A 15,677-nucleotide genomic window follows, 5' to 3' on the forward strand; every position below is an offset into this window, starting at 1 on the left:
CAGGGGAAGGGGCAGAGAGAGAGGGAGGCACAGAATCTGAAGCAGGCTCCAGGCTCTGAGCTGTCAGCACAGAGCCTGACATGGGGCTCGAACTCATGGATTACGAGATCATGACCTGAACTGAAGTCGGAAGCCTAACTGAATGAGTCACCCAGGCGCCCCTATTTATGTAAAATTTTTTTTATTAATGTTTGTTTATTTTTGAGAGAGAGAGAGAGAGAGAGAGAGAGAGAGAGAGAGAGAATCAGTGGGGGAGGGGCGGGGAGAGAGGGAGACCCAATCCAAAGCAGGCTTTAGGCTCTGAGCTGTCATCACAGAGCCCAATGTGGGGCTCGAACTCACAAACATGAGATCATGACCTGAGCTGAAGTTGGAAGCTCAACCAACTGAGCCACCCAGGCTCCCCTTGAGTACTCATTTATTAGAGGGTATGCAAAGTCCTTGGCTTGGACTATTTCATTTAATCCTCACAAGTCTGTGACATAGGTACTTTTGTTATTCCATTTTACAGATAAACTGAGGCTGAAGGTTTATGAGGTTAGTAGGTGCTAGAGCCATAATTCTAAAGTCAGCTGGTCAGCTCTTAGCTGTACTTAAACTGACTCACTTGTGGGACATGTTGGTGTTAGTCTGTATTCTCAGTTTTAGAGAAAACACTTAAATTGTGAAAGCTCTATTCATTGTGTGCGTAATATCTCTGTATGGAGTGATGGCATTCAGTTAGCGTTGAGAGATGTAAAGACTCTTTTAAAGACTGAATACTTTGCCCGTATTTTTACTTTTTATTCCTCTGGTTTGACTAAGTACTTATGAAAATTGGAGGCACTGTTTTTAATAACTTGGCGATACCAAGCTCAGGGGATCATACATAGAAATTTCCCCTTGGCATAGGGCGGAGAGATTGAGCTGTGGTTTCAAAAGTAAAAAATACTCTGGCTTTTCAGTACATCCTCATGTTATGTTGAGCTCTGCTCCTTAGGACGGGTTTGAAAGTTAGCCACATATTTGAAGTGGCTAACTGTTGGAACTGAAAAATCCTTTGGTTATAGAGAGTTTACTTTTTTTCTGAGGGGTTACATTTTATTGGAAACCGTAAATACTCTTCAGAGAACACAGTGTCTTCAATGTCTTCTGTGGCCTACAGAGCAAACAGATTTTTGGATTAGGGGCAAGGTAGATATTTATTGCAATTTTATTTTTTATCAAATTTTACTTTATTAAATATAGTACATTATACCAACATTCTAGTGAACATTGAATAGTTTTCTGGATGTGTGTATTTATGAATTATCGTCTACCTTCTCTTTATGAAATGTTTTCTCACCCCTATTGCTTTAAAACTATTGTCAAAGTTAGGTTGAAATTGGGTATTTTTTTCTCATTGTGAAGATGAAATCGAGTATTTTTTTTGTTCATATGGGAAATACATTTTTATAGCAAAGAAAGAGTACTGAAGGAGCTCATATATTTAACTCTAACCCTAGTGTTAAAAACACTCAGTTTTTCAGAAAATGCCTAGAATGACAGTTCCCGTTAATATTGCTCACTTGTTCCACTGGAAGGTAAGTTCCATTAGGGCAGAGAGTCTGGCCTGTTTTATTCACTCGTATGTATTCAATGCCTAGAACAATGCCTGTCGCGGAGTAAAGGGCTAATAAATGTCTGTGCACGAATGGATGAACACATGAAAAATGTATGTTACTTATGAAATGTGATAACTAAAGAGTTTTTTTTTTCGTTATGGATGATCACCAGCTACTTACATATTAGTGACTAAAATACCAAAGTAAATGCTGAGGAACTTAAAGTTTACTTTGTTTCCATAGCAGCTGTGGACAAATTGAATGTAATTGATGATGAGGAGGAGGAAATTAAGAAATCAGAGCCTGAGCCTGTTTATATAGATGAGGTAGAGTTCTTCTTTTGTTCAATAGTTAAACTATTAATACTTTTAAAATCTATTATCCTTGAGAATACTTGGAAAGAGTAATTTTTATATTCATTGAAATGAAATCTTTTGAGTTTTTAAAGTGTCCATTTACTTTTTCAGGATAAGATGGATAGAGCCCTGCAGGTACTCCAGAGTATAGATCCGACAGATTCAAAACCAGACTCCCAAGACCTCTTGGATTTAGAAGGTACTTAATGAGTGTGAGGCATTACTTTGTTGTCATTTAATATTTTAGTTATTTATAATGTCTTAAATATCTTCTGCCTTGTGTTTGCTTCTATAAATTAGAATTCTCTGATAGAAGACAGACAGACTTGTATAGTAAAATAATAAACATATAATTTGGAAGATGATGTTGCAAACCTGCCTATCCTGTTCAAGAAGGAAGTCTTTGTTTTTCTGTAAGCCTACCAGGAAAACTGGCTGAAGAGATCCTCAGTCCAAAAAAGGACAGAATTAAGAATAAGAACATATTAAATTAATTGAGTCAAAATGTTAGAAATTCTTACTTCTCTTTTAATTCTCTTGTATCTTGATGATAAAGGACAAAATTATACATGGTCTGTGTTTACTTTGTAATGTAGTCATTTGATGCACAGTGTGTCTTTTTAATCCCCAGAAATTTGGAACAAATAAAACAAATGTTTTTATGCCTTTTTTTTTTTTCTTTAATTCTTAGGGAGAAAAATCTCTGGATAAATCTTCTTAAATCTTTTTGTAGAATAAAGTCTAGTTATGAATATAGGATACTACAGTATGCATTGTGTCAGTGTTTACATTTGGAAATGCACAAAATGTTTAATTTTGAAATGGCTTAAGTACATGAAAAAGTTCATATCTAATTTGTACATAATTATATATTTTATACTTTATGATTCAAGTTCATTTACTTAGCTAATAGTAGTTTTCCAGATTTTGAGATAATGCCAAATTTCATAGTCTATATTCTTAGCACTTCAGATAACATGGTGAGATTTCTCTTTGATTTTGACTTTGCCTTTGATATTAATATTTGTGCTGAATAGTATTAAAATTAGGTCTTTTATAGTCCTTTCTCTAGCATAAATTTCATTTTCTTTGTATTACGCATGGTGTTGTATATTGGTGTGCTCCATTGTTAAAATCTTTTGAAATTGACTTAAACTGGTTTAAGTTTCAAGATTCAAAAGTATTTTTGTATTTCCAGATATCTGCCAACAGATGGGTCCAATGATAGATGAAAAACTTGAAGAGATTGATAGGTGAGATTCTTTGTTAAGGGAATAACAGTATAATTTTCTTTTAACTACTTGTTTTCTGGCAAAACTTTAGACTAAGGAGTTAGGTGGAACTGTCCAATCTGTTGAAATTGTTTCTCAGTTTGCAAAACTTTTAGAAATGAATAGCAAGGTGGTACTTTTTATTTTAGTAGCAATTTTCCCCCAGGGTAATATAGTATATATAGAATTGGGGACTTTTCTTCCTAGGGTGCCCACTTTCATTTTCTTGCTTGGGCTGGAATTGAGGGATAATGAGGAATGAGGAATAAAAGCTGAATAGAGCACAGATTGAGAACTGGGATCTTGGGCAGCATTGTTTATTATGTGATGAGAAGTAGTATTTGTAAATCTTTCAAATGAAATCTCCCTTGTGTTTGTGAAGCTAAATCCAGTCCACATACCTTTCCTCATTTTTCTCCCTTGTATTTATGTTATCCCTTTTTAATTTCCTTATTCCATGTAGTCTTACTCTTTCTTAGAAATAGCAGCCCTAAAGGGTAGACTATCAGCATTTGGAGCTTTTCATTTATTTTTATAAGGATAAGGCTTTAGTGTTCCATTGTTATCTCTTTCTAGAATCTGTTTATTTAACTACAGTATAAAATGGCACAAAAAGAACAGAAACTACTTCTTATCTGCATTTACCAGAGAAGGGTAGTAGCAGCAAGATTTTTTCTAGTCCCTAAAGATTATAATCTCTTTCCATGATACATTTTTTATGAATTCTTTATATTTTCTACCAAAATTAAGAATAAATCCCCATAAAAAATAATGAAATGCTGCTGGTAGTTTCATCATATTTTATTCTTATTTTGGAAAAAGCATTAAATATCTAGTTAGATGTCTCTTTTGATTTCGGTGTAAGCGTGTTAATGGTCAGTAATAAATAATAAATGGTCAATAATAAAACTGGAAAGGATTAAAATGAAAAATGTCAGGGGCGCCTGGGTGACTCAGTCAGTTAAGCCTCTGCCTCTTGATTTTGGCTCTGGTCATGACCTCGTGGGTCGTGGGTTTGAGTCACATGGGGCTGCGTGCTGACAAGGTCTGGGCCTGCCTGCTTGGGATTCTCTTTTCCTTCTCCATTACTTGCAGCGCTCCCTCAAAAATAAAGAAATAAACTTAAAAAAAAAGAAAAATGTCTATTACTTTAGATGTGGCTAGAAATGCAGTTACTATAAATCTTTCTGGACCTTAAAAATAGTACATAATCTTTAACCCAGTAGATTCAGGCCCATACTAAATATACAAGGACATATGCAAAGATTTAACTCTTAGAGAATTCTTATTTGTAACAGTGAAATTAGATTTATGACAATAAAGTTGGCAGTAACTAGAATGTCTTTCAGTGGGAGATTGATTAAAAAAACGTACATCCATAGATTCTCCAATAAAAAGCACTGCCATTGATAAATATCTGTTGACAAGGAAAGATAACATGGTATGCAATGAAAAAGCAGAGAATATGACAGTATATACAGTCTTATTTTTTATTGATATAAGGAATATTTTCAAAGGGAAAGGTCTAGCACAATTAAAAATCAGAGTGACCATTTCTGATAGTTTATTGAGTCGTAGCTCACCTGTTAGGCAGCTCTCTCTTCAATTTCAGGTTCCAAGTGGGCCAGCTGACATTGTCCTTTCCGTGGCCACTGACACAGATGCAGCTCGTGGTCTGCAAAATGCATGCTGTTCTTCAACGAAGTTTTTTGACTGTTTATCCCTATCAGGCATTCAGAGATGAATGAAATGCCATTTTTTCCCTTGACTGGATCATCATTAATTTGTTTTTTCTAATAAGAACAACAGATTTACTGTCAGAAAAGGAAATTTTACATTTCTTTTCTATCTGTAATTGTTTAGAATGAGATTTTATAGCATTTATCACACTAAGAAATTATATTGGGCAACCATGTAAATTGACTCCAAAAAAGTTTAAATTTATTGAAGAGATCCGTAGTCTGAACTTAACAGTGTTCCAGACTATTCTAATCATATTTCCTACTGCCCTCCGAAAATCATTTTCTACCACTGTGATCACATTTTCCTTTTCATTCTCCCATTGTGTAACCTTCTCACTCCGTTTGCCTGCCTTAATTTGCACTGTCCCACTGACTTTAGTCTTTGTTACTTGGACCTATCCATCCTTCCTCGGGTGCCTGTTTAAGTCCCAGTTTCTCCATGAAGCCTTTTCAGTCTACCACCACCCAAGGTGATAAGTATTAACAGGACTCAGTGCAGGTCATTTATTTGGTAGCCTTGCGTCTGGTCATCTGCCTCTGCTTTTTGTCTTTTGAGCCTCTCTGTGTATATATAAAAAGAACTACATTTAATAAATAGGCTTGTGGGTGCCACATGAAATGGCCATTTAACTCGTATGGATTTGTCAGTTGCAATGGGAGTTCTTTATTACTCTCCAGGGGAGTAGACAAAGTTGTACCAAGTCAGAAGGATTTGACTGGAGTTCCTTGGGCAAATTTGAAAATGCTCTTACTTGGATTTGTTATTTACACAATAAGGTATCCAGTTTCACTCCTCTTCTCAAAAGAAACCAACAAATGAGTAGTAGAGATTAGTTTATGTATACATTGCTTTCATTTGCATTTTCAAGGATAATTATTAGGATTCTTTTGTTTGATCCATTAATGAATGTAAGCCAATGAAAATGTGTAATTTTATTAGTATGTTTTAATTTCAGATACACTGTGCTTCAGAGTAGGCTCTGGACCTTGCCTGAGTACTTTCTTTTACTTAGATTTTTAATTAAGGCTTGGGCTCTTCCAAAATTGAGATTTCAAGAGAAACCTATAACATGTGAAACAGAATTGTCCTAGAACCAAAATTATGAATTGATTGCATTTTTATGAGGTGTAGAAGGGACCGTTCCTAATATTATGAAATCATATTAGCCTAGTTATTATGAGAATTCAGTAATTCCTCCTCCCATTTTTCATGGTGAATATTCTTTCATTGTATATAAAGAACCTTTTAAAATATGAATGGAAAATGAGCTAAATTTAAAAAGTAGTTTCTGTTCCTAAATACATGCTTAAAAGCATTGAAGAAAATTAAAGTGCTTTTCTTCTGTATCAGGAAGCACTCAGAATTGTCTGAACTGAATGTCAAGGTCTTGGAAGCCCTGGAACTATATAACAGGTTGGTGAATGAAGCACCAGCGTATCCAGTCTATTCAAAGCTCCATCCCCCAGCACAGTACCCGCCTTCAACAGCCGGGGTGCCGATACAGGTGAGAGTATTTTTGAGATCGTTTTTCAAAATTAGGGGGAAAAAGTTTTAAATTGAAAAAGATGTTTTAAAACATAGTATTAAAATTTCTGTGGTCCATGAATTAAAGCATAAAACTCATCTTTGATAGTAAAATATATATATATATGGGCTGAACAATTAGTGTTCACCAGGAGAAATTAGATATCGATATTCTACAAACAATTTTAGTTCATTTGTAACATGAATAAAGAGATCATTAAATGTATAATGGGAGTTTGGTTCTTCATTTGCTTTTGTAAATATAAAGCATAAAATGTTATTTAAGTAAAAAGGTTAAGGCCTTTGATTTAGGACAATGCCTGACCTATCAAAAGTCCTCTGCAGTTTCTATTGCTCAATGAGAAGATTTAACATTTCTTTTAAAGTTTCTGTCAAAATTTCTCTGACTTACATGATTAGTGAAAGACTTATTAGTTAATGAAGTTCTTTTATCCTCAGATCATGCTGTCTGCTTTTTCTCTGATGCATGACATGTTAAAAATCATGTGCGATAAGGCTGTGATGCAGGCCTACAGGTGCAGGGTCCATAGCCACTCACGAACAGCTTCTTCTTCCAGGACTTCACACCTTGCCTCTGCTTCTGCTGAAGTGAATACTTAGATTTCTCATTATCAAGCATTCTGAAGCCTTCTTCAAATTTTACCCAGTTAGCAACTGAATTCAGAATGAATTTGGATGAACAAAATTCATGTTAATTTATGAGAACTGATATGTAAAGGAGTGTGTGAAGGAGACACCAAGGAGAAAAGATAGGATGTGGGTGCATAATCTAGATGACTTGACATGACATAATTAAGTAAAAAAGAATAGTTACTATGGTAACTGTCATATCAGACAAGATGCATTTATCAAATATGCCATGTCCTGAACTTTTAAAAATGGTGAAAGAATCATTATATGTGAGGGTAGAGAGGACTTCTGGGTGCAGAAGACAGCTGGGGTTTATTCAGGATTGCTTCTGTTTTCAACGAGTTATTTGCTGCTGCTGTGAAAGTGGAACAAAAAAGAAGTGTCTCTACCATTGTATAATGGAACTGTGCTATATTTGTTTCTTTGTGTATCTATAAAGGGTTATTTGTCATTCCTAGATCAGGTTTTTGCATTTAGTTGCATTCTATTTACAGTCTGTGTTTTGCTAAGCACAACTCAGGTTTTTAAAAAGTTAGCTTTCTTGTCTCTCGGATTTTTTATATAATTTCTTTATATACCGTTTATAAGAGCATTTAAAATATTCAGAGTTCGTATTCTAATAGAAAAAAATTCCATACTAAAAAATTTGGAATAACACCCCATTAGTTGAATCTGTGACGGCCACTCAAGAGCCCTGCACAGCAGCAGAGGTCCGTTCCCAGTCCTAGCTTATTGTCAGTGGTGGTTATGTGTTGGCAAAGGAAGCGGTATGATTGCAACTACATTAAAGCTGATTTGGCACTTCTGGCATGCTAAATTTTCAGGTCAGTGGTCTTTACAAATGGCTTTGTTTACCCATAGTCCAATTTGCCTCCCGAAATCCCCACAACTGTGTAAGTGAACTAAAAACTTAAATGTAGATAAAAAGAAAACAAAAAACAGATAGCTTTGTTTAAAACTGGGGTGATGATAATCACTAATAATTATTTATTAAGTATATGCATTGTTTTGAATGCTATATTTGGTAGGCAGGTTGTTAAAGGAGATACTACCCTGAAAATGAGGTAGGGCACATAAAATATCCAAAGAGACTTAGACAGTTTTGCTGTTTCTTAAGGGTACATCTTCTCCTTTATCTAAAAATCTTTACTTTCCTCCTATTTGTTGTAAAAGCAGAGAATAAAGGAGAGATTACTAGAGAGCATCTGCACCCTGCCCTGATACCATTTATTCTTACTATCCCAAGTTTCATTCTCAGGAAGGAGTTGAATAAGTTGTCCCAGGATGAGGGTGTAAGTTCATCATTTGGATGGGGACTTGAAGTGACGATGGGCTGCCCTTCAAGGGAGAGTGTAGTTTCCTATGGCTCTGCCGCAAGGCAGGTTACTGAGTGATAGGCATCCTGGATGGATTCCAGCCTGCTGCTTAAACGTATGCCACCTCCTGAAAAATAAAACAATCAAATAAATCATAAATGTCCATAGATTTGGCACTGTAGTTTGGAAGCTCTCCACCTGTATTACTAGGGTAGATATTTGGTAGAACCAGACTGCTCCCTGAAGAACGATAACATTTTATTTTATTTTAAGTTTTTAAAAGTGTTACATAGGTTAGGCAGATGTTTGGGAAATCAGTGAGTCACCTTTTTCTCTTTGGTTAATAGTCATACCCAGTTCAGTCACATGGTGGAAACTATATGGGTCAAAGCCTTCACCAGGTCACTGTTGCCCAAAGCTACAGCCTAGGACCAGACCAGATTGGTCCACTGAGATCTCTGCCTCCACATGTAAATTCCTCAGTGACAACACAGCCTGCACAGACTCCGTACTTAAGGTAAGTGTTGGGGAGGTGTGTTATTTTGTAATTATATACCCTAAATTTTCACAGACTTTCATAATGAGAACAAATTGACCTTTTTATAATAATAATTGAGATGAAGTTATAAAATTTCCCCTTCGTAATCCCATGAAATTAGAATAGTGCTGCTCTTAGCTTTGATACCCCTACTAAAATGGTACCCCAGACATGACTTATAGTCTGTTCCCTCCAGTCAGCTCCTGGCACATGACTTATAGTCTGGTTCCCTGGGACAAAATAAAGATAACTGTCCCTTACAGGGTTCAAGCCCATGATATACTCAGTACTGGGCGGTCATCAGCCTCGTAAAGTAGTCCCAGGCATATCAATACGGGCATGCACTCCTGAATATCAGCAAACTTTATTTAACTCCCAAGTGTGTGTGAGCTGTGGAATTAACACTTCTATTCTGAAAATTATGTTTAAATATTGCCATCTATTACCTTTGCTTAGCGATGCAAAATGTTCATTCAATACAGTCGCGGGTAGATGATCTCTAAGGTCTCTTCCCACCCAAGTTCCATGAGTATAAATTTTAGATATTAACAGAAAATTAAGTAAAGCTGTTCACATTGGTTTTTAGTTCAGTTAAAATGTAAAATTTTGTCATTCTGTGTGACACTAAAAATTATGGAGAAAAAAACTGGAGCAGTGTAGACATTAATCCTCCTATAATGTGAGCAGTGTATTTGAGTAATTTGAAATTATGTATTCTATAGCTTTTTAAAAAAATGTATGCTATGGTAATTACAGGAACAAGCAGAAGTCCTGCAACTTGTTTTTTTGTTTGTTTTCGTGTCATGTTACTAAGTAAACTATAGGTCAAGACTACCTTGAGGGCAGATTCAGGGTTCTGTGTGGCTTACACTGTTCTCCTTACCCTTATTATTTTTTATGTAGAGGTTCACATTAAGTTAACAGGGCAGCTCTGAAAGTATCCTGGCAGAGGAATGTGTAGAGTGTGTGAGGAAAACAGGTGGTCTCCTCCAGGCTGGATTGAGAGATGGGGAAGGGACAATATGGCTGACGGTGTACTTGAGCCAGGGTTCTGTTCTCCTTATAGCTGACCAAGGAGACCACTGTGAGAAACGGTCTGCATCTCCTCAAGAGATTTTTAAATGTTTGCAGTTAGAGATTTTGGAGAAAAAATGAAATAGGCCATATAATGTTATATTTTGTTTCTTTTTTGAGTACTTTGTCCTTACCAGATTTTAAAATTACATTAACAGTGTTAGATAGTTGAAATAATTAAATTAATTTAATACTCGGAACAGCAGAGCTATATAAACTTAAAAGATGGAAAAAGAATTTTTATTGTCTCATAATGATTGGTCTCTGACCATGACCTCGGTAATGCAAAGTAAATCTGGTTTTCTTTTTAAAATTTTGTCTGTAGCACTGGACAGGACACTGTCTCCAGCCCTGCTTACATGAACCGGAACTCTAACCTCCAGTCAGCTCCTGGCACAGCTGCTTACCCACAGCAGATGGGGGTGTCTGCGGATATGCCGTCGTACCAGAACGCTACTGCCAGTTTGCCGCAACTGGCGGGCTTCCCGGTGGCGGTTCCGGCTCACTCAGTCGCACAGCAGCAAACAAATTACCACCAGCAGCCTCTTCTTTAGAACAAACCAAGCATTTTCTCAAAAGCCTTCATATGTGTATCACTTGACCCTGGTGATTCTAATCTGAAAATATTTAAAAACTAGTTTTTCTCAACTCAGAAAAACCATGAATAAATAAAGCACAAAAACTTACCTTACTCTGCGAGGCCATGAAAGGATTCTTTCAGTCCAGTTTGTTTGAAGTCAACTTTGGGTCAGAGGCAGCTTCAGGTAGCTTCCAGTTAATCTTGTCTTATTTCAAATCCCTCTACACAGATCTGGACACCCAATCAGTAGCCTTATGACATTAAACAGCAGGAGATACAATTTTACTTTAAAGAAACCATTTATCCTTTAAATGTCATGATAATTGGGAGAGCATTCAAACCTTTGAATATTTTTTTGTCTGCGTATTTTTTTCAGTGTTCCCCACAAACCCGTTACTTTAAAAGGCAAATTTCTTTTTGGGTGAGGATTTAACTTGCCAACGTATTTCCCTTGGCTCCTTAATTAGCTGTCCTCTCAGTTTTGCTCTCTGGTATGTTGAGTAATAATTAGCATATAATTGTCGATGGAAGCAAGAGCAGTTTGGAAGGAACAAAAGTGTTTTCTGTTGTTAACGGGGAAGACCATGTAAATGCAGATGCATGATAAAGCATTTAGCCAGTCCCCAGTCCTGCCAGCAGTGAGCTGAGGAACGCCCCACAAAACATTTCCATTCCGTGGAGACACACATTTCTTTTCTAACAAGGCTCCCTTGTATTTAGAATTGTCACTCATGACCTTTTAAAGTGACTTTGGCCATCTTCAAATGAAGATAAAGTCCACTTGTTTTCCTTCCTGAAGTGGTGTGTGCAGAGGTGCTGCATTTTCTTCTTATGGATCACATGTGAATTGGAGTCTTGAGACATTCCTAGTAATTTGATGCGATACATCCGAAGCATGGGTAGTAAGTGTGTTCGTACTGCTGTGCTGTTTCTTTAGAGTACCATTGCTCTGCCAGGCTGTGGCAAAATTCGGCCATTCCTTTCAGAGATTAATTCTGAGCCTGTAGGATAATAGCAGGCAATAGATTGATAGGAAGCTATCCAGACAGTTTTTCTGAAGCCTATAGTTTATAAATTAGTTTATAGTGCTAATAGATTCCACAGACTGTAGGAGTTAGGTAGTAAACCCGTAGGGATTGTTTTCTCCTAAAAATTCATACACTACTGCATCATCTACCAGTTTTGAGACAACAGAATAAAAGATGGTGAATATATATGCTTACAGATACGCGGTACTTAGACTCGAAAAACAAAGGACATAAATGGTTACTTGCCTAGAAGCAAGATTTCTAAATTGCTTTTTAAAGAAAGCCCTTAATCTTTCTGCTAAGAATCCATTTGAAGACAGTGTGCTGGAAATTTTTATCATTTACCTATTTACATAAATTTAATTATAAGTATGTTCCTTTTTCAAAGAAACTGTGTCCTAAAAGTCTACATACTACTTGGTCTACATTTAAAGGAAAAAACAAGCAGTATTTGAAAGCCTAATTTCTGTCATTGTCTCATCTCAGATATAAGTAATTGAAAAGAAAGTTTTAATCGCGAGTGTGTCATGTTCTTTTTTTCATCCAGTATTTTTCTTCTTCCATGTGAATTTATTTATACACCTATAAAAAAATTCTAAAATGGCACCTTATTTTTTTGGAAATGAAACTTCTATTCTTTAAAGAAAAAACATAAAAAGCATTTATAAAGCTGCTCTTGATAATAGTTCATTTGCATATATATCAAAAATCTTAACATTTTTTCCTCCCAAACAGTATTTAATAAACTTATTTTAATGTTTCTGTAAATATTTCATGTATAATTGTGTTCTGAATTGTAAAAGCTTGATTCTGCGTTATGTCTTTGAACTAGTAGAAATATGGCACACCCTCTAATTTGGGATCAGTTAATTAAGTTCACCAAATGTAGTTCTGGAATAATATAACAGGCGACATGTATATAAATAGTGTATATTGGCATTTATCTGTGAAATTTTATACCAGAAGTTTCTTCTCCCTCTTAAATTAAAAACAATTTTATTTTGCCCATACTGTAATGAATTTTGTGTTGCAGGTTGTTGATAGTATAAAAATGTTACTAAATCGGTGTACTAAGATGATATTTTTGCTGTTAATAGGAAATAACAGGGTTGTTCTTTTTCTTTCTTTTCCATGATCTTATGGGTTATATTTATTTTAAGACCTCTTTATAATTAAATGTTTTCTGCCAAAGGAGTTGTCTAATATCAGATTTCTACATTGGGTTCATACTTGCTGTTTTATAAAAAAAAATAACTTCTGCATTTTCATATGAAATCTTGGTACAGTAGAAAAAATTTATGAAAATGTATAATAAAATCACTTTTCATCAATGCAGAAAGAATTTCCCTTGGGTGTTAAAATATATGAAGTGGTGGGATATGTTCTTATAGTTTGGAAAATGTACAGTCTACCACCATTGTCTTGTAATTTGGTAATTTACAAGATTACCTGACTCTTAAATAATTATAGTATTTATCAATTAGGAATTGAAATTATTTGCAGATACACTGTCATCTGATGCTATTTAGTTAATACCTGACCACATAACAGATTTCACTGTATTTTCAAGATGATTATAAAGTTTCACCTTCCAAAAGTTTTAAATTTTTATTTTGAATATTAAAAGTATTACAACTTAGGTCTTTTTAAAGTGTTTTTCTTAGTAAAAATCATAAGTGTCTGGTCTCTTGACTTCTAGGAGAGGATATATTGAACATAATGTTATGATGAGAAAGTTCAAGTTATTTTTTAAATAATAACTTTGTTATAATAATATGTTTCTGTGGGAAAAAAACCATTTTTCTTATTACCTTACATCAGTTTTAGTCAATAAATGAAGGGGAGGACTCATTTCTAGGGATTTAAGTTTTTTGCTGTTAGTACAATCTAGTTTCTTTTGGAGATTAAAGATTTTTTTTTTTACATTTTACACAGAAGAATTTTTCTAATTTTACCAAACTAAATTTGAATTAGACTTTTCTAAAAACCTTGCTGTGTCAAAAAGAGAAATTATGTAGCTTATATAGTGTAGTGGGAGGAATCGTGTCCCCCCAAAATTCCTGTTTGCCTAGAATGTCAGAATGTGACCTTATTTGGAAAAAGAGTTTGCAGATGTAGGAAGTTAAGGATCTTGAGGTGAGGTCATCCTCAATTTAAGGCATCCTTATAAGAGGGGACACCGAGACACCCAAGGCACACAGGGCATGTGAAGATGGAGGCAGAGATGACCGGTCAAGGAAGGCCTGGGGCCACCAAAAGCTGGAGGAAGCATGGAAGGATTCTCCTCCAGAGTCTTCAGAGGGAACACCTTGATTTCTAGCCTCTGAACCTGAGAGAGAAGACATTTATGTTGTTTAAAACCATTAAATTTGTTACAGCAGCCCTAGAAAACTAATAAACATAGATAACAGTATACAGCACAATCTGAGTGCCAACCATTTCAAACTTTAGTAAGATTGGTTAAGATTGTCACAAGAGTTCAGAGACACGTGTCTGTAGTCCAGTAGTAGCACTTTTATTATCTTTTCTGTATTCTGATGAAATTGCATGGATAGATGAAACTGATCCCTGTCAATTTCATTATCCCACTCGACTGTTTTTTTTAACATCACATCTCAGTAATTTCTTATGCCAGAGATGTTAACAAGATTATAATTTATGACTACTCTTCTGTCCATCTTGAGTAGTGAGTATGGAATGAATGGAGAAATGTTCAAAGCAAGCAGACAGAAGACAAAACTGATAGATGGGCATTTCCCACAAAGGCTACTAAAGAATGGAGTTTTATACACCGTTTCCTATCCTAATGAGGAAAAGAAAGGCTTTCCAATACTTTCACAGCAAGTCAGTGACCTCTACTGATTACCTTTTTGTCTAGGGAGCCAGCTACCTTTTTTAAAATACTGAGGTGAACTCATAAAACTAGCTGTTTTAGAGTAAACAATTCAGTATCACTTAGTATATTTACAACGTTGTACAGCCACTACCTCTAGTTCCAAAATGAGACCTTTTGTGTCTTTCACTTGCTATATGTTTTGGGGGTTCATCTCCACATATACCACTATATAAGGTCCATGTATCATAGTTCACCCATGGATCTGTTGATGGACACTTAGGTGGTTTTCATCTTTTGATTATTGTGAATAGTACTGCTATGAACATGTGTGTATATGTATTTGAGTACTAGTTTTCAGTTTTGGATATACACCTAAGTGGAACTGGTGGGTCACATGGTACTTTTACATTTAATTTCTTGAGGAATTGTCAATATTCCACAGCTAAACCATTCATTTTATATTCCTTCCAGTGATACAGGAGAGTTCCAATTTCTCTATGTTCTCACCTGCACTTATTTTTAATTTTAAAAAATCCTAGCCATCTTAGTAGATATGAAGTGTTACCTCATTGTGATTTTTACTTCCATTTCCTCAATGACTAATGATGTTGAGCATCATTCATGCTTTTTGGCCACTGTATTTCTTCCTTGGAGAAATGTCTATGTAAATCCTTTGCTTATTTTTTAACTGGGTTGTCTTTTTGTTGTGTTGTAAGAGTTCTTTAAGTATTCTGGATAATGTACTAGATACATTATTTCAAGTATTTTCTCCCATTCCATAGGTCGTTATTTTACTTTCTTGATGATGTTCTTTGATTAACAAAGTTTTTAATTTTAATGAGATCCAATTGACATCCAGTTTATTTTTTTCTTTTGTTCCTCCTGCAGAGTCCATTACAAATCCAAGTCCTGAAGATTTTCTCCTGTTCTAAACTCTTTATGGTTTTAGCTCCTACAGTTATATCATTGATTCATTTTTAGTACATCATTTTGTACATGACGTGAGGTGGGGAATCCAGCTTCACTCTTGCAGATAGATATCCAGTTGTCCCACCACCATTTGTTGTAGAGACTTCTTTCACCGGCTGCTTTTGGACACTGCTGTAATGTACCCTATGGCAGTCAGTTCTAGGACCCACATCCTATAATTGCAGTGCATCAACTCGATAGCTGTATA

At 35.4% G+C, this 15,677-nt stretch overlaps 1 protein-coding gene across 3 annotated transcripts in view; it reads left to right on the forward strand.

Moving 5' to 3' along the window:
* The window catches only part of STAM2 (signal transducing adaptor molecule 2), a 42,899-nt gene extending 32,152 nt beyond the window's left edge, over positions 1-10,747 (forward strand). For 2 of the 3 annotated variants that reach the window (XM_029934589.1, XM_029934587.1), the window contains 6 exons: positions 1,827-1,909; positions 2,051-2,138; positions 3,138-3,192; positions 6,304-6,457; positions 8,792-8,961; positions 10,382-10,747. In XM_029934589.1, coding sequence (XP_029790449.1) covers positions 1,827-1,909; positions 2,051-2,138; positions 3,138-3,192; positions 6,304-6,457; positions 8,792-8,961; positions 10,382-10,610 — 779 coding nt within the window. In that variant the 3' untranslated portion in view covers positions 10,611-10,747. The remainder of the gene's footprint in view (positions 1-1,826; positions 1,910-2,050; positions 2,139-3,137; positions 3,193-6,303; positions 6,458-8,791; positions 8,962-10,381) is intronic. The other variant, XM_029934588.1, reaches the window with a different exon arrangement.
* The last annotated feature ends 4,930 nt before the right edge of the window (positions 10,748-15,677 follow it).

This window comes from Suricata suricatta, chromosome 3 (assembly GCF_006229205.1).
Source record: "Suricata suricatta isolate VVHF042 chromosome 3, meerkat_22Aug2017_6uvM2_HiC, whole genome shotgun sequence".
NCBI classification, from domain to species: domain Eukaryota; kingdom Metazoa; phylum Chordata; class Mammalia; order Carnivora; family Herpestidae; genus Suricata; species Suricata suricatta.